The sequence below is a fragment of the Mesocricetus auratus genome, unplaced genomic scaffold, assembly GCF_017639785.1.
Source record: "Mesocricetus auratus isolate SY011 unplaced genomic scaffold, BCM_Maur_2.0 Super-Scaffold_100011, whole genome shotgun sequence".
NCBI classification, from domain to species: Eukaryota; Metazoa; Chordata; class Mammalia; order Rodentia; family Cricetidae; genus Mesocricetus; species Mesocricetus auratus.
The window spans coordinates 41,696,766-41,723,024 of NW_024429195.1; the positions used below are offsets into that span (position 1 = coordinate 41,696,766).

General features: G+C 37.5%; 1 protein-coding gene across 1 annotated transcript; it reads left to right on the forward strand.

Moving 5' to 3' along the window:
- The first annotated feature begins 723 nt into the window (after positions 1–723).
- Positions 724–25,645, forward strand: Cpa3 (carboxypeptidase A3). The gene is made up of 11 exons (XM_040754632.1): positions 724–838; positions 964–1,039; positions 3,812–3,936; positions 12,695–12,797; positions 12,900–13,001; positions 14,416–14,517; positions 16,864–16,974; positions 17,349–17,439; positions 18,391–18,593; positions 20,287–20,371; positions 25,116–25,645. Exons 1-11 carry the CDS (start codon positions 771–773, stop codon positions 25,301–25,303), a joined length of 1,254 nt encoding a protein of 417 aa, XP_040610566.1. The 5' UTR covers positions 724–770; the 3' UTR covers positions 25,304–25,645.
- The last annotated feature ends 614 nt before the right edge of the window (positions 25,646–26,259 follow it).

Consider the following 26,259-nt stretch of genomic DNA (forward strand, 5'->3'; position numbering starts at 1 on the left):
CCCCACTCCTAAAAAAGGAAGGAAGGAAGGAAAGAAGGAAGGAAGGACGGAAGGAAGAAAGGAAGGAAGGGAGGGAGGGAGGGAAGGAAAAGGAATGAAAAGAAACAGCCATAACTCTATAAAGTTTCATTACTTAAGACTGTGCATATCAGTTCTCTAGCAGTTCCAGGTTATAATTTTAAGCTTTAGACTAGGATAGAGACCAGCTCAATGACTCATTGAGTACAGGCACTTTCTACCAAGCCCCATGGCCTAAATCCAATCCCCAGGGACCCACATGATGGAAGGATAGAATCTGTTCTCTATGTAAGCTGTCCTCTGGTCCCCACACACATGTCATGGCATGCACAAACTCCACTCCACACATATACACAAAAAATTAACTATATTAATATGTTTAGTGTTTAAAACATATGAATGGATTTCATCTGCTGTTCAATTCAAGCTTACCGACAGGCTAGTATTTTAGAACAAACAGAACTAAGTCTCTGTCCCAGCTCTATGACTAGCTCCATTCTATCACTTCGGGCAAGCTATCTATCTGTTAATGTAATTTTCTTCCCATTCTTTTTCTGAGAAGTATATATTTCCTATTATTAAGAAAGGAGAGAGAAATCTACATATTCACATGCCTGCCCATCCCACAACGGAAAAACATGGGGTTTTGGGGACAGTTCATCCCTCAAAACCCCAGAGGAAATCAGCTGTTCATTGAGATAAAGACTGAGGTATAAAACCAGCAGAGAGGTTGGAGGAAGCCCAGAAGAACCATGAAGTTCTTTTGGCTTACGGTTGTCATCTCCACCACACTTGCGACTGCTCCTGTTCGCTTTGACAGGTAAATTACCCTCCTTTGGTTGAGTCTCTGGGTAAGAAGAGAATTAATTCTCTGAATGTTTGGTTTGGTTTGGTTTGGTTTGGTTTATTTTGCTCTTTTGATTTTTGTCCTTTGCCTACTTGAAGGGAGAAGATATTTCGTGTGAGGCCCCAGGATGAAAAGGAAGCAAGCGTCTTGAAGGACTTGACCCATATCATTGAGGTAACGCATTCCGAGGGGTGTTATATCTTTCTTTTCTATTCTCTAAGAGATATTCTTTTTATTTTATCTTCAATGCCCACCGGGCTACCAAAGGCTGACAAACAAGTGGAGATGACAGGAACCATTGGGACAACACATCACTTAGTTTTGTTTCCACAGCTAACTGCTTTTCCTTCCAGCTTGACAAGCAACAGCTTTTTCATAAATCGGTAAAACAAGGGACATTCTTGGCACCTTTCTCATTGCCCCCTTTCCCTTCTGTCTGAATTCTGCATCAGTCCACCCACTCCAATTTCTCCTGGTGACTTCTGTTCAAGTACAAACTGAAGAGAGTAAAGTACTGGCTGATGCTAACTTTGCAGAGAGTGGGTACACTTTCAAAGGAAATTCTTAACTGTCATGCAGTTCCTTAAACTCCAACAGATAAAAAGAACATTCTCTATCATTGGTTCAGCCATTCCTTTCACACAAGGCACTTTGTCCCAGTCACCTTCCTTCTGTTTCATATTTATCAGCAGATTTACAATGTAACGCCTTTAAAACACAGGGCCTGGAGTAAAAGCATAGTAAGTGAAACTGACAAGATTACACATTAGATTTAAACCCAAAACCGAGTCTGGCTTTCATTCTAGTCACACTCATCTCTTCAGTCAAATCATTCCAAACTTCTGTCAGTTCTAATCCCTCACACACACACACATGATCACCTCCCCTGTGCTGCCAATGGCAAGTTCATTCTGCCTCTTGCTGGAGCAATTCCAGTGTTCCTTCTCTAGTACACCAGCATAGCCCTGCCTCCCACAGAGCCAAGTGTTCATGGAGATCTTAAAACTTGACAACTGTGCTTCCAAACTTGAAAGTGTCTGTGGGGGCAGCATGCTCTTCAGAGCCAGATGTAAGGGTTCAAATACTAGCTCTAGACTGGCTTTGTGGCCTTAGGCAAGTTAAAGATGCTCACAGGGCATCAGCCTCTTCTGTAACGTGAGCCTGATAATCTCCCATTCTCCAGTGGTGCAGCAACAGAAGCAGTGGATACCATAGGCCTCTGGTTTGTTTAAAAAGAAAAAAAAACTATTAAGGTATTTTCTGTGGGTTTTGGTGTGGCCAGTGTCTCCCATGATTTGCCACATGGCTACCCTTTTCAGTCCCAAGCTCCTCATCTCTGTTTCCTGCCCCTAGAGATCCACAGACATCACAATTTCACCAACCTTGTATCTGTTTTCTCACAAGAAATGTTCTTTTCTAATTTTTTAAATCTGACTAGGTCTTCCTGAGTTTCTACAAGACTCAGATCAGCTAATACATGTTTCAGGAAGTTGCCTTGCTCTTTCCTCTGCTGTTGGCTAACATGATGAAAACACGTGTATTCCGCTTTGTTTGTCACATAAAACCTCTTACAACTTCCCTGTAAGACACTTCTGTGGCATCCATCTCTATGCTTGCTACCTATTAAATGCTCACAACAGTTCTTTGAGCTTGAAATTCTTCCTCCACATTTTCTTGTTATAGCACAGATGTTGTTGTGTAATGGAGATATATAACCTATAAACTAACCCCTGATGTGTCCAACTTATGCTATGATGTTTCAAAGCAAACAAACATGCTGGCTGGTTCATAAACGCTTTGTGTTGTTATATAATGAACTGTCCAAGAGCTGAAGGGTGATGTAACTACGAGATATCAAAGGTGACTTGGACATCCTTCAGTCTTACTGTGATGGTGGAGACTGGGCATCTCCTTCAATCTCCCAGGTGTGGTATGATGGTGGAGACTTGAGTGTCTACTTTACATCTCTTAGGCAGACACTGGGCATCTCTCTCCCATTCCCTATACTGGTAATTTGTACTTCACTTGGCTTCAACAGTGACTGTGATTTTAAAAAATTCAATGACTGGAATCTTCTCAATTGTTGAAATTTTCAGCTATGGGAACATAGCAAAGAGAAAACCAGCACGTATGAAAATCTCAGAATGTCTAAGGACAAATATTCACTTCACTACATCCACAGTACTCACCAAGGAATCCTATTAGCCATATTTTTTCATTAGGAACATGAAAAATAATCAGTTCTAATTACTTGATCAAGGATATATTCCCAAAATAGTAAAACTAAAGAAAGGTTAATAAAATACACCTTCATTGCAAATACAACCCTTCCAGAAGTTCAAGAATTCACAGAGAAATCCATAGGAAGAGCCAGAAAGTTGTAAAAAGCCAGATTAGAGCCATCTGTGTCTAAGTCAATCATGAAATAATCTTGTTCACATCCAAAATGATAGAGGCAAAGGGAGATTGACCAAAGGAGTTGTTGCTTCTATTTGCTCTGAGAAATGTATTGTCCTAGAATATTAGCATAAGTAATTTTCTTTCCTGCTCCTTGATATTCAACACTCCTTAAATATATTTGTCAAAAAATCATTAGCTTATTAGTTACATAGAAACTTACACTACTTTGTGGTGCATCATACATGGTCACTGTGTGTGTGGTGTTTGTGTGTGCTATAGTGCTTGCCCTCCTGTGTGGGGGAGCATATATGATAATACCTATTTGTAAACAGGAGCCAGAAGAAATCTTCAAATGTCTTTATCATTCTTTTCCCTTTGAAAAAGGGTTTCTCTCTGAGTTCAGCAAGCAGCAAGCCCCAGAAATCGTCGTGTTTTTATCCTCCACAGTTCTGAAGTTACAGATGTGCATGGCCTCACTCAGCTTTTTAAATATATACGTGTTTGGCAAACAAACAAGCACAACTAACAGTGGGCTTGTCTCTGCAGCTTGATTTCTGGTATCCAGATGCTACCCATGATGTCGCTGCTAATATGACAGTGGATTTCCGAGTTAGTGAGAAGGATTCTCAAACTATCCAGTCTACCTTGGAACTGCATAAAATGAACTATGAGTAAGTCCTGGACAAATATTCATTTATGTTTCATAGTCAGAGTTTGGGGTCACTTTGAAATCTTAGGATGTTTTTTAAATCTTTGAGTTTTGGGGGATGAATTTTAAACATGAATAAATACAATATATTTCCATCATTTCAATCCCCTCTCTCCATCCTCCAACTCTTCCTGTGTCCTTCCATCCACATCCTCTGGAATTTACAATTTCGTCCTCTATAATTGTTATTGATGCACATTCTCTCTCTCTCTCTCTCTCTCTCTCTCTCTCTCTCTCTCTCTCTCTCACTGAGATCACTTAATGTTGCTCATAGGTACATGTGTTTAGTGCTGGCTACATGGGACTATATAAGCTATCATGGGCCTCATCCCTGAAAAAAGAACTGATTATCCCTCCTTCAGCAGTTATGGACTTTCTTGTAGCTCTTCACCTAGCAGTGAGTCTTGTAAAATTCATTCCATCCTTGTTGGCATTTTGACTGCTGTGGTCATGATGCAGATCTTGTGTAGGCAACTATATTGTTGGGATTTCCTGGGTGCAGCAAATCTGTCGGGTGTAGAAGGCACTATCTTTCATCAGGCATCCCAGTCCTCTGGTTCTCACAGTCCTTCCAGGTTTTCCTCAAGACTTAGGTGGAAAGATGATATCCGACAGGCACAAACTAGGGCTGGGCACCCCACAGTCATGTGTTCTCAGTAATGTTAACCAGCTGTGGGCCTTTGCAAGATTCTATCCCTTGCAAAATAAAACTTCTTTGGTGATAGGTGAGAGCTAAGTCTATGGATATATGGGTATATGGGTAAGTCTATGGGTTTAGAATGTAGTTAGAAGCTACAGTGGCAGCCTGCATATACCCTCTGATACTGTAAAAACTAATCTTCAGGGAGAAGGCTTCCAGGTCACTTCCAGCAAGTCATATGTCCAAAGTATGTAGTTTTTTCAGCAACAGGTCTTACCTTCAAGTTCTGGGAGGCAACCAAGGACAATAGCCTAAATTGTTTTGTGGAGAACACTTTGAGGCCCCTGACCAACAACATAAAGGAAGGTCCCCCTTGTCTGGATCCGGGGGTTTTGGTAGTCTATGGCTCCATGGGGGACCATTACCACCTCAAGTGACAGGACTCTATTTACTGTATATTAACGCTATATTAAATGAATGGGTGTATTTAAGTAAGTTTATAAAACTATATGTTTTCTGTGACTTTTTCAAATATTCTTAGTGTTATTTTTCTTTCCTTTCTACTTCTACCCTACTCAGGTTAAGCTCTACTCCCTGTTTATCCTCATTTTCCCTTCTACTTTCCTGATTTCTGCATTTATTCCAGGTTATCTACTCACATCTAAAGAGTGATTCCACAAATAGGAGAGAACATATGACATTAGTCTTCCTGGGTCTGGGTTACCTCATTCAGTAAAATATTTTACAGTTATATCCATACAATGGAACTATTTTTAAATTGGGTGGGCCAAACACTAAAGTATTATGTACAGATGATAAAATTCACGGTTTCTTTCAGACTATTGGAGTGTGTTTTTAGAGGCAATAGGGTTATTGACAGTTCACTCTCTAGCTTACATTTGCTCTGATCTGCATAAATAACTGTAAATAAGCAGAGATCTTAGAGGTGAACAAGCAGAATAAGGAGAGGCCATCATCACAACTGATTAGTAGTCAGCCCAGGGTCCATGAGCTATGGGTATTGTCCTCACATATAAAAGGAGGTTCATTCACACATACATGCATGGGCATACACAAACACATATACAGAGAGAGAGAGAGAGAGAGAGAGAGAGAGAGAGAGAGAGAGAGAGAGAATATAACCAATAAATACATTACATTCTTTAGGAGAAAAAAATGACCTCAACAAAAAACAAAGCAATAGAGCCAAACTTAACCTGCAAAAGGGAGAATTTTAAATAGCCAAAGTTACAGCAGTAAGCCATTCTGCCTCATGGAACAGTAAAAGGAAATTTTAATTGATTGAATAACAACCATAGATCACATACCTGCCCTAGGGCCATTGATACATACAAGAAAATATTCTTGTGGTGAATATCATAAACCAATTCACAATTTAGAAAACAAACTGTGTTTTTATACCTTTAAACACTCTGATGAAACGGAGGGATGCATTTTTAACCTCACTGTGAGCTGTCATCATGGCAAACACCCATGAACACTACCTCTTTCCTTTTGAACTCGCTACATTATATTTCACTGTGGAAGTTAATGCTTTAATTTAAAAGACCTTTTTGTTCCTGCAGAAGCAAAGATGTTGATGCTTATGACAGTGTATTGCATAGTGATATAGGTTGTAGCTCCCCACAACTTATTTGGTTTTATGATTCTTTACAGTACCATAAATGAGCATGTTATTGCCTAAAATGATAATGAAAGACATTCATGAGGCAAGTATGAAAACAGTCTTGTTCCTAGTTTTTTAAAAAGCAGATATTATCATATTAATATTGATCACTGTTTTGTTTTTATTGTTATTTCAAGGAGAGTGATGCAAATGCAGAAACTTAAGGATTCAAAATTTTCAATTAATATGTTTGTATATGCTTTTCTAAATTTGTAAAAATAGAACCATTAAAATTAGAAACAGGTACTTGGCAGAGTTTTCAGATTCAGTCCTTAGATTGCAGAAACCCCTTTATGCAATCTGTCATATTACACTAAATATTCCCGGCATCTGGATCTTTGCATTTGAAAGGACTGGCCCCTCCACCCTAAGTAATACTGGTCACTAAGTCTCTAGATTTGTGGTGGGTACTGGTAAACACTAAAGCCAGCATGGAAATGACCTGCAAGAAGCAAGACTTGTTCAGCATGTCTTAGTTAGCTGGCTTGGGTTCAAACATCTAGAGTCTGACCTGGGAAGTTTAGTTTTAACATATTTAAGTATAGTACAACTTTTGAAAAAAATGTTTCCTCACAATATTAGTCATAATAAAGCTTAAGGCATGATTACATCAAAACTCTTTTTGCAAAGTTCCTGAGACCTCTTCCATAAGAATAGGTTCTATTCACTGATAAACAATGTTCAGAATAAGGATTTAGGGAGGGAGGGTCTGGAACACGCATAATAGTAGACTCTTTTGCATGGGGCTCTTCATAAGAATGGGTTCTACTGACTGGGAAACAATGCTTGGCAGTCTCCGGGGATTTGGATGAGGCCTGACCCTACACATAGAAAAAAAAAATCGCGCAGATTGCTAATTGCATCCAATCCCAACTTTCTGGGCAGGAAACTGGTGTAAATCCCTTTGTTAAAAAGAAAAGCCTGCAGGCTTTCTCTAGTGCTATTCATGAGCACAAGGACCTCAGAGCCTCTATGCAGATTCACTCTATAACCAGGTTTCTCACTTGCAATTTGTGCTTCAGTGGCTGCACCTTTCACATTAGATAATTAACAGAGACCTGATATCAATTTCTAGTATTAATTTTCACAAAGCATCCAACCCAAGCTAAAACACAGTAGTACTCAGTCAAATTCTATATAATCAGGCTTGCACAGCAGGATCAAAACATGAGGAATTCTGTTTTCCTTATTACTCCTCTACTGCAAACAAAAAATGCAATGTTGGACATGACTGTAGATGATGAAGTGAATCACCACGCATCTAATCAGATATGTGTCCTTCTCCTCTTGGGTCCTCCAGGCCTCTCCTCTGGTCCTGACCCTGAAGAGTGTAAATGAGATCCTCACAAGTGTCACTTCATCTCAGACCCACATAGTATCTTGCTTCCTGCATGAAGAAGCAAAATGCCAAACTATTTATTAAAATTAGACTTTATCTACAACAAGGTTTCTAGAAAATGTCTCAATTTGGCTTCTGACATGGGAAAGCCACATAATTAAATATCTGCCTCATAAATGTAAATATGGAAAGTGATGTGTAAAAACAAAAACATTTAAAATTCTGTATTCAATTAGGTAATTTATTTGCATATAGATATTATGTGCATTATTTGGTGCCAGTCAATAGCAGGAAAGTGTTCTAAGAACAAAAATGCCTGGCTGACTAAAAACACAGAAACTGGTTTGACACAATGATTCATTTAAACACTCTTTATTAAATAGCGCACACAGACCATTATTCAGTTTAAAGCACCTTTGTATGATATTTTCTAAATTTTCAGAAAATTTAGTTACTAAAACAGATTTTATTTTAAAGTAGCGTGCTTAGTTCCTTTTTATTTACACTGTTATAAGGTCATAAAAGGCCAAATACAAAGTACAAATAATAAATATACTAAGAAACCCAAACAGACTAGCGAATGGAAAATGTATATACTGGATGGGGTGTCAGGGGAAGATACCATATTTTTATCCTCAGTTAAAACTGTGATTTTTTATGATTTTTTTACATTGAGATAGTCTCTAGCATTGTCTTTTCTTTGATCAAAAGTTAAAATTAGAAAATAAAGTTGTTTATAAAAGTTAATTCAGAAACCAGCTTTCAATTCAATAAAACTTAAATTGTACAATAGAATAAAATTATAATAAGAACTACAGAAGATTACATGGAAATGTAAGGTAGAAGTATACAAACTCACACAATAACATTCAATACTTTAGGTCAATGATTGATTACCTGATAATATTCATCCAGACATAAATTCATGCTTCAAATGTAAATCCACCCTGTTAAATAATTGTCTCAATCAGATAAAGCTAAGGGCTTACTGGTGAGATATTCCATCCATTTTTTCTTCCTGCTCTGAACTTGTATATTTTATTTGTTCAGGCTAGTGAGCTTAGCTTCAAGAGCTGAAGATCATGGTTAAAACAAAACAGGAGAGAAGTAGGTGAGGGGGAAAATATTCTGAAGCAAAGCTGCCTGTGTCCAGGCTCATCCAAGTCAGATATTTGTCACCATTTAAAGTGGGAGTAATAAAAGGAGCAACTTCCCAGGGTGTCACCAGGAGGGACTGATTCTATACGATTGGTTCCTTCTTATAGTTCAGGAGGAGAGAAGACCATTTATGTACATGTGTTCATGAGCTCATACACACAAACACATTCAATGCAACAGAGAACTGAAGGCTATCAGATATTTTCCCATCCTCTAGAGAATAAGTCTATACCATAAAGTTTACTTTTCAACATATGATATGCCTCAGACATCTGGGATTTCATGTCAGCAAATCCAGAACTTAATGTACATAGTAACCCAATTAAGAAGTCACTGAATTCAATTCTATTAAATCTAAAAATATATTTTTAAAATAGCTCTGCTACAACATGGGCATCAAGGGAGATCAGTTGAGTTCTCTCTCTCTCTCTTTCTCTCTCTCTCTCTCTATGTCACACACACACACACACACACACACACACACACACACACACGGCAGTTAGACACTAGCCCATAGTTATCTTATCTTTCTTTGACACTCTCTAAAAGTTGCCTTGAAACTGAGGTAGTAGAAGTCATCTGGCCACTGAACCAATCTCTGAACCAAGTGAGGTCTCAATGACTTTGAAAGATAAGCCTCTGTGAGAACAAGGGGACTGGAAAATCTTACAAAAATTTCTGAAGACCAAGAAGACTATGACTAGGTAGCCGTGCCCAGAGTTCTCACCCTAGAAAAGAAGACACTGCTGTGGAATAGCTCCAACAATGTCAACAGAGTTAGACATTGTACATTCAAATTTCCAACTCAACTGATTTAGGTTATAATAGTTTTGAAAATAAATTTAATGTCTTTCATAAAATGGAGTGATAACACACAACCACTATTGCTGATAATGTTGACATGATAAAATACGGGTAAAGATCTGAGCGCAGTGCCTGACACAAAATGAAGACTTCTTGATAAACACCACCTGTTTGTATTATTAAATCCCCAACGATAACTCTTTATCATTTCTCCTACATTTAGAACTGGGACATTTTTCAAACAAAGTAAATGGATCTTGGAAATAATATTTAAAAGACAGCAATTTGATTCCTTCTGCTAAACCTGGCTTCTGGTCAGTGGAAGAGTTCATTAAATTAACATCTAGCCCAAGGCCATAATTTCCAGTCTTAGGCTTAGCTTGCAGTACATTTCACCAACAGTCTGGTGTCCTTGTGCAGCTGCATTTGTGGAAAGATTACATTTCCACTTATGTGGATTTTCCTTTTTGTTGTTCTTGTCATGAGAGCTAAATCACCCAGTGTTAAGTCTAAAAATGTTTTTTGGTATGAAGTTACTGTGACTTATTAATATTGCCTTGAATTGTGTTCCTTTTATTGGATAGCCTACTTCTATTAATGTAGGTAGGTAAAATCTATTTTCTTTAAAGGTTGAAGCAATTAATTATATCTGTAGCAACTCTGCAAAATACATTTTTAAATCTCCTCAGGCTTACTGGGAGTTTTAGTGCAACATGTCCCATGGAATTCCAAGACTGTTCTTATACCTTTACATCCTCAGAAATTCAAAGTTTATAAGGAAAGTGCTAAGCATACTGTGAGTTAAATATGATGTGCATAATAATTCTGTCAGTACTGCTAACAAGAATCCACATTCATAGGCATGTTTGGCCCTATGTACTAAATAAATTCTAATTAGGAGTACAGCACTCTCGTGTTCTGCATCACAGCCAGATCTGGAAGCCAACTGACAAAAAAGAAATCAAGTAGAGGATCTCTGCAGTGTTTCAACTGGACATAAGAATTTGAGGTGGGGGAAAATGTCAATAAGTTACATGACTACAAATAGTCAAATATAGTTAAAGGATATTAACTCTATACAGCCGTTGTTAACTATGAAACTCAACTTCACTGTTCTTAGGTTCACTGGATGACTAAGGAATGCTGAGCACACCTTACCACTCTTGTTCATATTCCTGGGTGTCATATCTGGTCTCATTAGAAAAGGGAGAAAAATGAAGGTCAGAGAAATATTTAATCAACTCAGGATCAAATCTAGCATCAATAGTAGATCTAGGTTTCAAAATCAAAAGCATTTGAAGCTAGGTTGCTGTTATCATACTGAATGACTTGAGTATACGTCTAAACGACTACAGAGCACATTAAAATAGACAGCACCTCCTTAAATCCAAGATTTGCTACTAAAAAACAGAAAATGTTATGAGCAAAAGCAGGACACTGCCTTTGGGATTCAGCAAGTAGCTACATAATTCAGACACAGAAAGCATTGCCATAAAATTTCAAGGTTTCCTTTTAAATGTTTTTAGAATATTTCTATCATAATCCACAGCTTTCTTTGCCCCAGAGTAGAATATGTCAACTACAGTTGGGTGTTAGGTAAAATATTGTTATTATTCATGATTTTCATGATGTGCTATAAGAGGACATCCTCAGAGGTTATAGGAACTACCAAGATGCGTTGGACCATTAGAAGTAGTAATAGGAAAAGTAAAAAAGAAAACACAGCCACTCACAGAGAAAGTAATTACATAAGAAACTCTTAAAACATAACCAAAATTTAAAAGTAAAAGGCCAATGAAAGTTTAAAGCCAATAAAATGGGCAATACATAAGTGTAACCAAAACAAATATATTTTAGTGTGAATATTAACCAAATTAAAAGTTTACTGGAGAAAATGCCAGTTTAAAAAGACTAGTTTTAAAATACACTAATGGTACTCAAATTATACAAAAATAAGTTCATGAACCTGGGTAGTAAATCCACAAACAAAAAAAATGCATTAAAATGTTTGTGTGCATAATAGCACTTTTGAAAGAAAGCTGAAGTAGTTTGGATTCTAATTCCCAACTCCAAATACAAAGACATTTTAACTAGAGGGCTGGCAACATGGTTGGGTGAGTGGTTTGCTAATGATTTTGACTGTCCCAGTCATCCATGTGGGAGGAGAGAACTGATTCCTACAGGTTGCCCTTGATCTACTCTCTCTCTCTCACACACATACACACATGCATGCACGCACGCACACAATAAATAAACAAATGAATGTATAAAAAGTTATAAATTATAAGCATATAATATTTCTGAGCAATAATTTCCTTATTAGTTAAATTGTGATAGCACTGACAGGATTAAATAATGTATATTAAGCAGAATCTAGCCCATGTTAAACAAACTTAGGACACGGTACAAAGGAAAAGTTAAGGGTAGTTAGTTTGATGTGTTTGGGAGTAGTTCAGGAGAGAGGTCAGAGCTGAAAATTAAATACAAGGCAGACCTTGGGTGGTCAGTAATTTTCCAGTCTATAAGATCTTGGAATAGTGAGATGAGTTGACCCAAGAAGATATGAAAATTGAAAGTGAAGGCACAAGCCTTTTGATCCTAACTGTGTCACCCTCCCAATGACTTTTTCTGACTCTTGTTTTTGCCCCCTCAAAAGCACTCTCGCCACCCATATTCTGGCTCTATCATTAGACAACAAATTTGAACACATTGTGCCTTAGGTTTTTCCATCAGTAGAATGAGGCTAAAAATCCCTTGTGAAGATGAAGTGACTTAATGAACATAAAGGTTTAGAGAAACAATTGGCTTTGCTAAGTTCCCAGTTTTATTAGCATCATTGTTGCTATTCAAGCTTCTCTCCAAATTTCAAAAGTGAACACAATGAAATCTGTTCTGAAGATTTGTGCATGAGAATAACCACTGCTGCCTGTGTGATATAGACGTGTCTGTGTGCAGAGAGATGAGGAACTGGGCTTTATTTCAGATAGAGGAGAGGAAGAGGCATTTTCCTGCAAACGAAAGATAAAATGTTCTCTTTCCTATGACAAAATGTTCATGTGATAAATGTGTTTTATCATTCTGCTGTCAAACAGAATTCTGATACATGATCTACAAGAAGAGATAGAGAAACAGTTTGATGTGAAAGACGAAGCCTCAGGCAGGCACAGTTATGGAAAATACAATGACTGGGACAAGGTATGATGTACAACACCTGTTTTAGTCTTTTGAAATGACTGTCTACTCTTGTTATGCAATTTTCCTGTATTTTAATTCTTTAATTTTGATTTTGTTCTTAAGATTGTTTCTTGGACTGAAAAAATGGTAGAGAAACATCCTGAAATGGTGTCAAGAATTAAAATTGGATCAACTGTTGAAGATAATCCATTATATGTTCTCAAGGTAAAATTCAAAACCATAAATTAGTTTGTTAATGTAAAACATGGATACAGAAGTCACTTTGTATCAGTTGAGCTTAATTTGAAATTGGAAAACATGTTTTTTAAAAAATATTTTTAAACTCTGGATGTCCATCAAGAACATATAATACAATGCATTCATGCAATCAAAAAGAAATAGGAGCGTGCACCTGCTAGAGATTACATAAATGAGCAAACCATGAAATATTCCACAGGATAACTCTGTTACAATAGTCTTCAGTGTCCTTGTCTACACACTCCTTCCTGGTCCATTAAAATGGAATGAAACTGATAAGCAAATGTCATGAAGAAAAAGCTAAATATCACGCGTGTGTAACACCAAAACAGTAGTTAAGGCAAAAGATCTCAGGTTCAATGCAGGAACTATCACTCAACTACTGCCAGACTTTGTATACCCAAAGATTCTGCTCCCTGGGCAGCTCATTAATAACTGGGAAGGCATTGACAATCTATATCCCCATTCACTCAGCATCTCCAAGCACCCAAACCAAATCTGAACTCCATTTAAAATGCAAGCCCTTCAAATATCAGGTACTGGCCCAGTACCCCAATCTGCATAGAGTACTAGGACTCACTCCAGGCTAAATGCTTCCAGTTTATGAACTAGCTTTGCAATCCTTATCTCAGTACATAAAATTAACAATGGAGTAAGAAAAACAATATATAGTGTGGATGCTATTTTATTTTTGAGGGAACATGGATATTTTCTGAGACAAGGTTTAGTTTTCTGCACACCCGTCTGACCTGAAACTCAAGAGCGCTGGGATTACAGGTATCCATGTGGCATCCTGTCCAAGAAGAGATTGTGAGCACTTAATTTGTGTGTGTGTGTGTGTGTGTGTGTGTGTGTGTGTGTGTGTGTGTGTGCGCGCATGCGCGCTTGCATGCATGTCATGGCACATGTGGATGTCAGATGACAACTTGCAGAGTCAATTCTTTCCTTTCATATGTGTCCTAAAGACGGAACTCAGGTCATTATTCATAGCAGCAAGGGCCTTTATCCACTGAGCCTCCTTACTGATGCTAAATTTCATTTTCTAAAGATGTGTTTTGTTTATTAAGGATGTATTTGTTTGGATGCCTACACATGACATAAGAATATATACATGTGAGTGGGGTACCCAGTTGGAGTTCTACCCAGGTGAGAGTCACTAGATATGGATGTTGGGAACAGAACTCAGACCCTCTTCGAGAACACCAAGTGCTTTAACAGCTGAGTTATAGTATAGCTGCCATCATTTTCCCTGAGGACAGAATGCGTAAGCATGGTTCACGTTCAGCAATAGACAAGGAAAATAATTGCTTGCAAAAGTGAACTACTGAATGACAAGGGACTAATATGTGAACTAATGAAAAACAATCCCTTATTTCTACAGATTGGGAAAAAAGGTAGAGAAGGAAAGGCTATCTTCATGGACTGTGGCATTCATGCACGGGAGTGGATCTCTCCAGCTTTCTGTCAGTGGTTTGTGTATCAGGTAAGGAACCAGTCACAAGCAACATCTTTCAGACTGGTCTCTGGTGCTTTACTAACAACCTCCCTTTCCAAAAGTGTGGTGCTCCACCTAATTAGAGAAAACTACATTTACCTCTGCCAGCACATACAAGGCCTGACTTTTAGTCATCGCTGCAGTTTTTATAGAATTCCGTCTCCCTTCAAACTCCTTAAACTGCAACTGAAAGTTTATGATACTGAAAGCAACTTCTTTTAGCTATAATAATGACATTTATCTTACATTTATGTAAAAATCTGAGATCACTTTTATGTTATAAACTGAAATTTTAATTTTCCTTGATAAACTCAGAGCATAAATGTTTAGTTTTGCTTTACATATTTCATTGGTCATGGAAGAACTTGGGGTTTTCCCATTTAATTTCCTTTCAACTGAGAAATAACTTGTTTTGTAAGAATAGATGTAGTTCGTATGCTTCTGAATATCTACTGGAATGTGTTCTGACACATCCTGTCTTTAACTCTCTCCACCAACTGCTTCACAAAGCAGCTTGGAATACCCACAGTGATAATTGTTGGGCCGCAGGTATGTTCACTTGGAAAGATGCTGCATAGTATTGACTGAGAACTTTGGTTATTTCGACCCTCCCCCAACTAAAGGCCAAAAGCTCCTCTTAACCTACAAAAGAGCACAAAACATTATGCTTGCAAGGAATCTCCTATCTGCTGGGAGTCTCAGCACTGGGACATCTGGGAAAGGAGGAGTAGACTGAGGTCATTCTGGGCTACATAGTGAGACCTTCATCCTTTCTCTCTCTCTCTCTCTCTCTCTCTCTCTCTCTCTCTCTCTCTCTCTCTCTCTCTCTCTCTCTCTCTCTACACACACACACACACACACACACACACGTACACAAAGGCGCCCACATGTGTCCTGAGAGGAATTTTTTCAAGACTGGGGAAGGGTTTTGTTTTTGAGAATTTTGATAGCCACAAAAAGCTCAGATAATTGGAGGAACTTATACCAACAAAAAGAAAATTAGAAACGCTGACAGGTCCCCCCTGAATCTGGGTGTCAGTGAGGAGGCCTAGGTAATCTATTGAGCCTTGGGCAGCAGATCAGTACCCATCCCAAGTATACACACGGACTTTGGACTCCCATAGAACAATGTGAGGTGCACTCTCACCCTGAACTCTTGGGGAAGGGTCTAGGCCCTGCCCTATATGAAATGACAGACTATGGACACCCCCATGGAGGGCTTCACCCTCCCTGGGGGAATGATGGGATAACGGGGGGGGGTTAGGGGGAGGGCACGGGAGGAGGGGAGGGAAAGGGAGAGGGACCTGGAACTGACTTGTGAAGCAACCTTGTTTCTTATCTAAATTTAAACTGGAAAATAAAATAAAATAAATAAAAAAAGAAACGCGGACAGGTCAATCTCTACATTCTTGACATTTAAATTTTTGTTTTGTCATTATTGCTAGAAATTGAATGGAGTGTTTTGTGATTTCTAGGAAGCTTATAGCACTGCCAGAGATTTGTATTAATTTTATTAACTTTATTAATTTTCTGAGGCCAGGGAGATGACTGAGTCAGTGAAGTGCTAGCTGTGCAAGTTTGAGGACCAGAATCCTACCCCCAGCATCTACAGAAAAGTGATGGGCAAAGCACATGCCTACAATTCTGGTACTAGGGGAGGAGACTGGGATGGACAGAGACAACAGATCCCCGGGGCCTTCTGGCAGGCACTCCAGCTCAATCGTCAAGCTCTGAGTTGTGAGAATTGAGAGAAATTAAGGTAGTCACCTGAACCTGCTGTCAACCTCGGACCTTTCCTCACAGGTACACACAGGGACACCTGCACACACATGCACATGTGAATTTCTTCATTGGAGGAATGGATCAGCAGGAGAGCACATGCTTGCTGTGCATAAGAATTCGGGTTAAATCCACAGCACTAAAAGGGGTTTTTCTTTAGTCATATTTATAGATGTGAATGAACCTTATCCTTTGTTCCTATCTCCCTGTGTTCACAGACTTGTTCTATATTTATTTAAGGGACATGAGAGAATGATCTTATCAAGTCCCTGGTGTTAATAACTTCCACTTGGCTGTGTTTCCTCTGTGGTTATACAGTCTACAACTGGCATCTCCCAGTATGGATAATTAAGTAAATCTTTTAAAAAAACATTCATTTCAGTTCATGTCTCTGCATTTAACATGTTTTTCCTATAATCTGTGTGAGTCATTTATGTTTACCTACTTTAAAAAATGTTCAAAGTCATCTAACCTTGTAAAGCAACTCAAAGATTGGTAGCTATGACTAATATATCTAGATTTCTCATTAGCAGCCTAACTTTCTCTCCCCTCCAGGCAACTAAGAGTTATGGGAAAAATAGAATCATGACCAAACTCCTGGACCGGATGACTTTTTACGTTCTGCCTGTAGTCAATGTAGATGGATATATTTGGACATGGACACAGGTACTGCTCTCCGTATGTTTCCTGCATGCTTGCTGCATTTAAGTCATGTATTAGTCACTGGTCTGGTTGCACAGGTATTATTAAAATAATACAAACATTTTGCTTCTTTCTAAGTCAGGGAACAGTCATTTTCTAATACAGAAAAGTAATCAACCATTTTTTAACTTATGGAAATTTTTATCAATGCTTCAAACATTTTAACATTAAAAATTATGTATCTGAAAATATTAGACATTGTAAGAAAACAAACTTTCCTAATAATAAAAGAGCTCAAGTTAACTATGGAGATTTCAGATAAACTTGTAGACACATAAAGAGACGGTAACACAAAGTGCAGTGACCATGTGTGCACACTCTGATGTCCCTTCTGGCAGAACCGAATGTGGAGAAAAAACCGTTCCAAGAACCAGAATTCCACCTGCATTGGCACTGACCTCAACAGGAACTTTGATGTCTCATGGGACTGTGAGTTGCAAATTTGTTGTTAAGAAAATGGTTTTACATTTAGACCATGAGTTTAAATAAACCACATATGTATTCAGCAGTAACAGAAATCCCTTAAGTGAGTACTGACTTCCTTATCTGTTAAATGGAAGATAACCCTCAATACCATGGGGAGACTGTGAAGGTTTTCTGTGGGAGGAAGGGGGAAAGGGTGTTATGTATCTATCAAGCAACCTCTTACTGAATATAAAAGCAAACAAAAAATACACACTGAGACACACACCAGATGTACAAAAAGTCAGGTGATCTTGGGTCCTGCCACTTCCTAATCTGATTAAAGTTGAGGAATACCAGTCATTAAAACCAACATCCAAGTAATGATTCTTCAGGTGGTTAATGAAGAACCATCTGGGAGGGCAGTTAAAAGTGTAATAGGGATACAGAGACCAGTTAGGCCCACTACTGCAGATGATGCATTCATTTTTACACAAGCACAACTTAATCATAACAGACTTTCAGGGAAACCATAGCTCTGCCCCAGTTTGTGCATTTCTTCTTTGTCTAGTTTCATTTTTAAAAGGTCACCATACCCTGTAACTGTAGTCTACCATAATGAATATTGAAATAGCAGCAGCTATCCCTAATCAAGAGAATTCTCCTAAAGGAAACTGAAGAAACTTGGGCTCACGGCAAGTGATTTATACCAGTTCTCCAAGAGTCAGAGCCTGGGCTGAATGGGAACTAGTGTGGATCTGGCCTTGGGATGCTTATGTTTTTATTATGACCTGTAAAAGCAGAGAAAATGTGGGTAAGAATGCTTCCCCAGTCTATGTGACATGTATACACAAACCCTCTAGTGGACATGTAACAAGGGATTCTGAAGTTTTAAGCATTGGGTGAAGCCGTATCAGAAGGAGTAGGAGTGGTACTAACAGACAACACATTGTGATCTTGTCCATGTTTCTTCTGCAGCTTCTCCAGACACCAAAAACCCATGCCAGAATGTCTACAGGGGCCCTGCACCAGAGTCTGAGAAAGAGACAAAAGCTGTCACTAACTTCATTCGAAGTCATCTGAACTCAATCAAGGCTTATATCACTTTCCATTCCTACTCCCAACTGCTATTATTTCCTTATGGCTACACATCCAAACTGCCACCCAACCACGATGACCTGGTATGTAAATATATACATATATCTGTGGTGTCTATAGTCAAACAATCATTGACTGATTCTGTTTCTCATCAACTTTGAGGTATGCTGAAATGGTTTCACTTTGTTTGGTTGGTTGTTTTGGCACACAGTCTAACTGTGTAATTCAGGCTGGCTTTGAACCCACTGTGTGCCCCAGCCACATCTTACACTCACTATCCACCCTACCTCAGCTTCCCAAATCCTAGAAACTCAGTTCTGCCACCACACCAAAGCCTCACATTTTAAACACCAGAAAAGGGATCAATGAAGTTCACTCTGTAGTTAAAATAATGATCTTTAGATTTTTATTTAATAATTGTAAACACAATAAAATATTTAAATGTGATTTTGAGAAAATTTTATAAGGAAGAAATATTTAGAACATCCAGAATAGAACTCTAATGTTGAATAGCCTAGATATAGAATCTAATATATACAATAGAATCGAATTCTTTTTTCTTTTTTCTTTTTTTTGGGGGGGGGGGTTTCAAGACAGGGTTTCTCTGTGGCTGTCCTGGAACTAGCTCTTATAGACCAGGCTGGTCTCAAACTCACAGAGATTCACCTGCCTCTGCCTCCCAAGTGCTGGGATTAAAGGCATGCGCCACCACCACCCAGCTTAGAATAGAATTCTAACATGGTTGTATTTAATACTTTCTTTGGGTCATACTACAAAACCATGCAGAGAAAAAAAAACCTTATTGAGCAGCAGAGACAGTAGCTAGTCCTAACCTCTGGATACCAGACTGAAGGAGATTCATGATATTTTCTCTCTCAGTAACCTGAAAATATTAATTCTTCCACTGCCTAAAGAACACTATGAAGGTCATAGTGTGTTAAGAATATGATATCATTTCAAATCTATGATCCACTGAACATTAGTTTTCTTTCTATGCAAACTGATTTGAGTACATAAGCTTTAGAGAGAACACCATGGACACATAGTTAACATACACACATAGGTAACTCTCCTGAATGAAAAAAAGATGGGCAGCATACAGGGTGTGGTGCCCCAAATCACAAAGTAGCTAACAGACACAATGTATCCAGTCAATGCTGTGGCTCAGACACTTCAAATCAACTTAAGAAAAAACCTCACTCAGTTGTATTCACCACAGTGATATTTAATATTAGCTAAATCTGAGATTTCAAGCAGCCATTAATTCCATCTACACATGAAGAAAATAAACTAGTATTCTGTGACCACACTGGCTTATGATCCAACCTAGCTAAGAATCTGAACTGATGATTTGATTAACTCGGTCAGATAGAGCAAGGCAGTTGCATACTATGAGGGGAAAGGATGATAGGGATGAAAATGTACACAAATAAACACAGCAAGCCTTTCTAAGTAAATTGAAAGTTTTTACACAGCAGCTAATTTATTTCTATATCAAATAAAATTTATTTCTTAATTATAGATACTTATACATAGCAATGGAAAAACATTCAATTTGGAGTTCAAATATATTAGAGACTATATTCATTGAAAGGATACAGAAAGAGAGAAAATACAATATAATTCCATATAGGTGACTGATTTCACTTTGAGAATGTTTCTTACATTTATCTTACTTTGATCTCCAAATGCTAAACAATCTGTAAAACTGGTTATTAATTCTTAGGAAATGTATTCATAAAGCGTTATGTAATCCCCTCTCACTTTCATCTCTAGTTCAAGGTTGCCAGGATTGCCACTGATTTTCTCTCAACTAGATATGAAACCCATTACATCTACGGCCCAATAGCATCAACAATTTGTAAGTTTTTCTTGATGTTTACTGTGAATGTTTCCCTATATCTATGTGAATAGTATACAAAATTATCAAATTTTTAGATTATAAACTCCAGCTGTTACAAGAGAAACTGCATTTATATGTGAACCTGAAATACAGGATGTGCCTGTCTCTGGACATAGAGAGCTTTTTGAAACAAATTACAATGAACTTTTACAAGGCTATAAAATTAGGATAAACTATTAAATCAATATAAATTTATAATTTATTTCATCTACTTTTATGTTCCCCAACGCCAAATGTTTTTTATCTTCAGCGTAACAAGAATTAGTTGGGACAGAGGCCAGATCTGGTTTCATCTGTGTAACTTAAATCGAATCGTCTCTTCTTTGACCTCGTCTGCATTCCAGTAGTGTCTTCTCATTAACCTGTGGTGGGTGGGTATGTTATAGTCGTTTCTTGTCCCTCTGCTCTGTTCTTCCTGTTACAGGCAAATGAATCTGAGTGGTAGTATTGAAAAGGAGATTTGAGTTCTCTTCTTTTGTTTACATTCTCACCAAAACTTTTAATTCTTCAATATTATAGACCATCATTTTTGGTGGCTTTTTAACTTGTTTTGCTTAGCCTTAAGGAACTTTCTTATCTCTTATTCTTTTTACATGGAATCAGGGAACTTTCTGCAAGATCAGCTGTCTGTTTTGACTTTAATGCCAGAATTGCCTCGGTTGTATCTACTCAACTGGGGCATTATAATTCAAAGGCAGTCACAGACCATAAGTTTAAAATGAGCATGACTATGTTCATGTAAACCCCATTCTCAAAAACAGGAGGGCATAATTTGCCACGTCTCAGACTGCATTCTAAGTATCATCTATAGTTGTTCATCCACTCTTAAGCTGGTCACTGGGCTCATCACTTGATTCTCATGATCTAAATTAATTCTTAAAAAAACACCCCAAACATGAGCAAATACTATCTCCCAGTTACAAGGACTGGCAAAGACATTACAATGTTAACAAAGCCACTGCTTTGCATGACTTTTTTTTATTTGGTTTTTGTGACTAGCTGAGCTTTCTATTTTCAAGAAATAAAATCAATAATAACAAAAACATGATTTGATTTTTCCAAAGGCTGGACTCTGTGAATTAAGATAACTTCTTCTCTTATAGCAAGAGTTATAGTTATCAGGAGGTCTCCATTAAACTGTTCCTCCAAGGGCTCAGTGAACCCTGTGGAAGAGAGAGCAGAAAGGGTGTAAGAGCCAGAGGAGATGGAAGACACCAAGAAAACACAGCCCTCTAAATCAACACAAGCATAGCTCATATGAACTCACAGAGACTGAGGCATCATGCACAGGACATATATATATTATGGCTTCCAGTTTAACGATTTTATGAAATTACTGAGTGTGTAAACTCTTGAGTCTTGTACCTTCTCTAGGGCTTTTTTCCCTCTGTTTGTCTTATCCAATTTCAATGCATTAATTTTTGTATTCTCTTATTTTATTTTGTTTATTGTATTTATTATTATCCCTTAGAAGCCTGTTTGTTTTCCAGTGAGAGACAGAAAGGGAGTAGATTCAAATGGAAGGAGAGTTGGGGTGGAACTGGGAAGAGTAGAGAGAGGGGCAAACATAATCAGGATATATATTATGTGAGAAAAGAATCTGTTTTCAATAAAAGGAGAAAATTGAAAAGATTTATAGTTATAAGCCAATATAAGTATAAGTTAGTCAGCCCCTAATACTTACCACAATGCAGGACATGGGACAAGAATAGATTCCTATAAACTTTTTCAATGAAAAGTGTGTCCTAACTTATCCAAAAACATTTGTTTGACTGTTTTACATTTGAAACCATAGAGATCAAAAATAACAATGCTATTTCAGATGCTGAAAAGAAACACCTAGCAAACTTAGGTTCTCAACACAAGCAAAGAGAGAAATAGACACAGGAAATGGAGAAAATACTACCTGCAGACCTTCCTTTAAATGGATGCTAATGGGGTCTTTCCAAACACAAAGGAAATAATAGAAGAAGGAGGTTGAGAGTGCACGAAGGAAGAATAGTGGACGAGGAATAGAGAAGATAGATAGAGATATATGCATACCTTCATACATAATATAAAAATGACAACAACCTGTCTCATGACTGAATCACAAACTATTAGTTCATCTGACATTCAATGTATATAACGACTCAAGATAGCTCATTGCTATTTATCAATGTATCATCTATAAGAAACTTATTTCTAATCTAACCACACAGACAGGTTGAAATTAGAAGGGTACAAACTTAGAAATGAAGGAGAAAGCTATTGTAAATATCAGAAAAGTAAATTTCAGAGCAAAACCAAAGAAACATTAGTAATGAGAAGTGGATCCATTCACCAACAAGGAGATAATACTAAGCATTTGTACATCACCTCCACCCACCGTGCCTCGTCAGCAACAGTTGAACTTCCCCAGCCTCCTTCCTCAATGTCTTAACAAGGCCCAATGCATCCACACCCCTTTCTCTTCTTCCGTCTTCTCATTTCCATACGTCACCCAATTTTTGTTAAGAACACATATTTCTCCAACCACCCAGATTGAAATTTTAGTCATTTTTATCAAGTTATGTCATCTCCACTGCATTGTTATTCCTGGTGTGTTGTTTCGATCATAGGTCTACCTTTCACTTTATGGTACCTGCCAGATGCTGTCTAGACTTTCTAACCTGGGCTTTTTAACGTAAGGGTTTTTTGTGCTCTATAAAGAGTATGAAAGTAACTATTGCTTCTCAAAAAAGAAGTCTAAACACACAGATTTACAAGGTTTCCACTGTTTATTTAACTTCAGCCCAAATAGAACTCCCAGGTCACTAAAATGCCCCTGACATTTCACCATTGAATTCATCTGCCAGAATGCCTTTCTTTACCCCCACCTGGAAAGATAGATAGATAGATAGATAGATAGATAGATAGATAGATAGATAGGCAGATAGATGAAAGAGATAGAGAGATTTTCCTCTTTCTTTAGTTCTCTAATATGATATTCATCATCAAAGTGGAATTTGACAAGTATGAGTATGAGCCCTGCTCACCAAGCACAATATTGTTTCTCTTTTAAACCTTTATCAAATGTTTGGTGCTGTTTCATTGTGGTATTTACAGCTGTGATCTGCACTAAGGGTGTTTTGTTTTTTGTTTTTAATCTTTGTTTCTCCTTTAAACTGCAAGTACCTGAAACCACAAGTCATCTTTGTAATCTTGTATTGCCTGCCCTCTCTGGTTGTGTGTTTTTGTTTTATGCTTGTTCTTGGTTTTCTTTATTTTTCTGTTTGAGATAAGGTCTCACAATCTAACCCATGGTGGCCTCACACCATGCCCCTGTCTAAACCTCTGTGTTACTGGGATTAGATGGATCCAGTACTATGTTCAGTCCATGTAAAGTCTATTAGGCATATCAGAGATTTCATAAGTAGCTCTTGAATAATTGAACTGTATCTCTTCCAACCCAAACATCCCTTCCTTCTTCATAAAAGCTTTAAACTAGTTGGAGCCCACTCCCTGTGGTGGGATACCATGCTCAGCCTTAATGCATGGGAGAGGGGCTTGACCCCTCCACAACCCATTGTGTCAGACTTTGTTGACTCCTCATGGGAACCTTTACCTGAGAGGAGGAGTGGACTGAGGGTGGGCTGGCGGGAGGCAATGGGGGGCTGGAGGAGGGGTGGGAGGAAGAACTGTGGTTGGAATGTAAAATGAAATTTAAAAGAATAAATAAATTATGAAAAAGATTTAAATTATTAATTTTCAAACTTAAGATACTGGCATCATGATATTGGTATCCTAAATTATCAATGATTTTACACACAAAATACTATTCCATTACATAAAGGAAAATATATACATGCATTTATAGTGTGTTGTATGTGTGTGAACCTATATATTTAGCATGTATATTCACACACACTGTAAATATATACACACATACACACAGAGAGAAACATCTCTACAGATGTTTATGTCTTTAAGCACTTTTTTTGTTTTACCAAATAATGATATCTTTAGCAAAGTTTCACAAAATTAATAGAAAGTTTGAATTAGGGTATTAAATATATCCTTAAAATAGCTAACTCGAACATTCTTGGTCTTATAACTATAAACAATTTTCTCTGATGGCATAAATGACAAAAGATTAAAAGAGTGAAAAAGGTATGACAGGTAAATATTAAAATGTCATAAGGAAAACACTTTATGTGCTAAATTTAAAAAGTAATAAAAAGACAAAACTAAAATTTTGACTATAGTACATACTTAAAATATATGGTAAATTACAAATGCATTCTGTACCATTTATACTATTTTGTCATTACTGCAATTAACAAAAAGTTACTTTTATTGTTAATTTTGTGCATGTAATTTTAAGTGTGTGTGTGTGTGTGTGTGTGTGTGTGTGTGTGTGTGTCGTGGTAGTAGTAGTAGTTTGGAGGTTAGTAGCCAACATTTGTTTTCTTTATTGTTTTATACCATAATTTTTTGAGACAAGGTCACTCATGGAAACTTAAACTCACTAGTTGTGTAAACTTGCAATACAGGCGTGAGTCACTATGTCTGGCTTATTTTATGGGTGCTGAGAATTTAAGCTTAGGAATTCATCTTTGTATTGCAAGTACTTTACCCACTGAATCGTATCTTCTGTACCAGCAATTCTAATGCCTTTAAATTAAAAAAAAAAGCCTCAGTACTTGCCTCTAATGAACTATTTTCTGATTCTGTTTTGCAGATCCGACATCAGGCTCTTCTTTAGACTGGGCTTATGACCTGGGCATCAAGCACACATTTGCCTTTGAACTCCGTGATAAAGGCAAATATGGTTTCCTTCTTCCAGAATCCCGGATAAAGCCAACATGCAAAGAAACCATGCTTTCTGTCAAATTTATTGCTAAGTATATCCTCAAGCATACTTTCTAATGAATTGCTCTTGGTTTGGAATGTACCAATTAATCCTTTGGGGGAGACTTCCCCTGGAAAACCAACCTTCTGCATCACCTGAATTCATCCTTCTCTTGCTCATGAAGTCCTGCATTGTTTTCTTCTATAGGACCACAACAATGTAACTAAGTAAATCCACGTAATTACATCTCTTCTTTGTAAGTAAAATTTTAGCCTTATAGAAAACACAGTTTGTGTCCTCTGAAGTGATACATAATGAGCATGGGAAAGAAATGAAAACTTTGTTTCTTTATAATCTGACTTCCTTCATTTCATGTCAGAACAAAATGAAAAATAAACAGATTGTACTCTGATGCTCTACAAAGGCATCCTCTGTATTTAATAAACTGTGTTCTCAGCATTTCTCAATTAGCCTTATAGTCTAAAAATCTTAATAGTCTTACAATAGCCTTATTTGTTAGTCTTAATAGTATAACAAATATTGTTATCAATTGTTCTTCAATCTGATGACAGGAAACTGTATCCTCAATTTTGAAATATGTAATTTTGCCTTTCAAACATATATTTTTCTGATAGAAGTGAATACTGTTTATATGTTCAAAATAGCAAAGGACAATGAAAGAATTAAAATAATTCATGGAGAAAGGAATATTAAACAAGCAATCCAGTTCCCATAAGCATAATGTTCATTAAATTAAAAATATCCTAATCTAATCTGCAGTATTCATAGGAAACTTTCTTCCACAACACCATTTGGCAGTTTATAAACACAGTGAGATAGTTTTCCTGCCCAATGCATCCAAAGAAGACCAGTAAATACAATAAAAGTTGGTGACCAAAAGTCATATTGACCAAGGGAAGGACTAGAGGGAGAAACAGACATTCAGACAGACAGACAGACAGGCACATTCGCACACATACACACACAAAGAGAGAGACAGAAACAGAGACAGAGACAGATACAGAGGGCACCC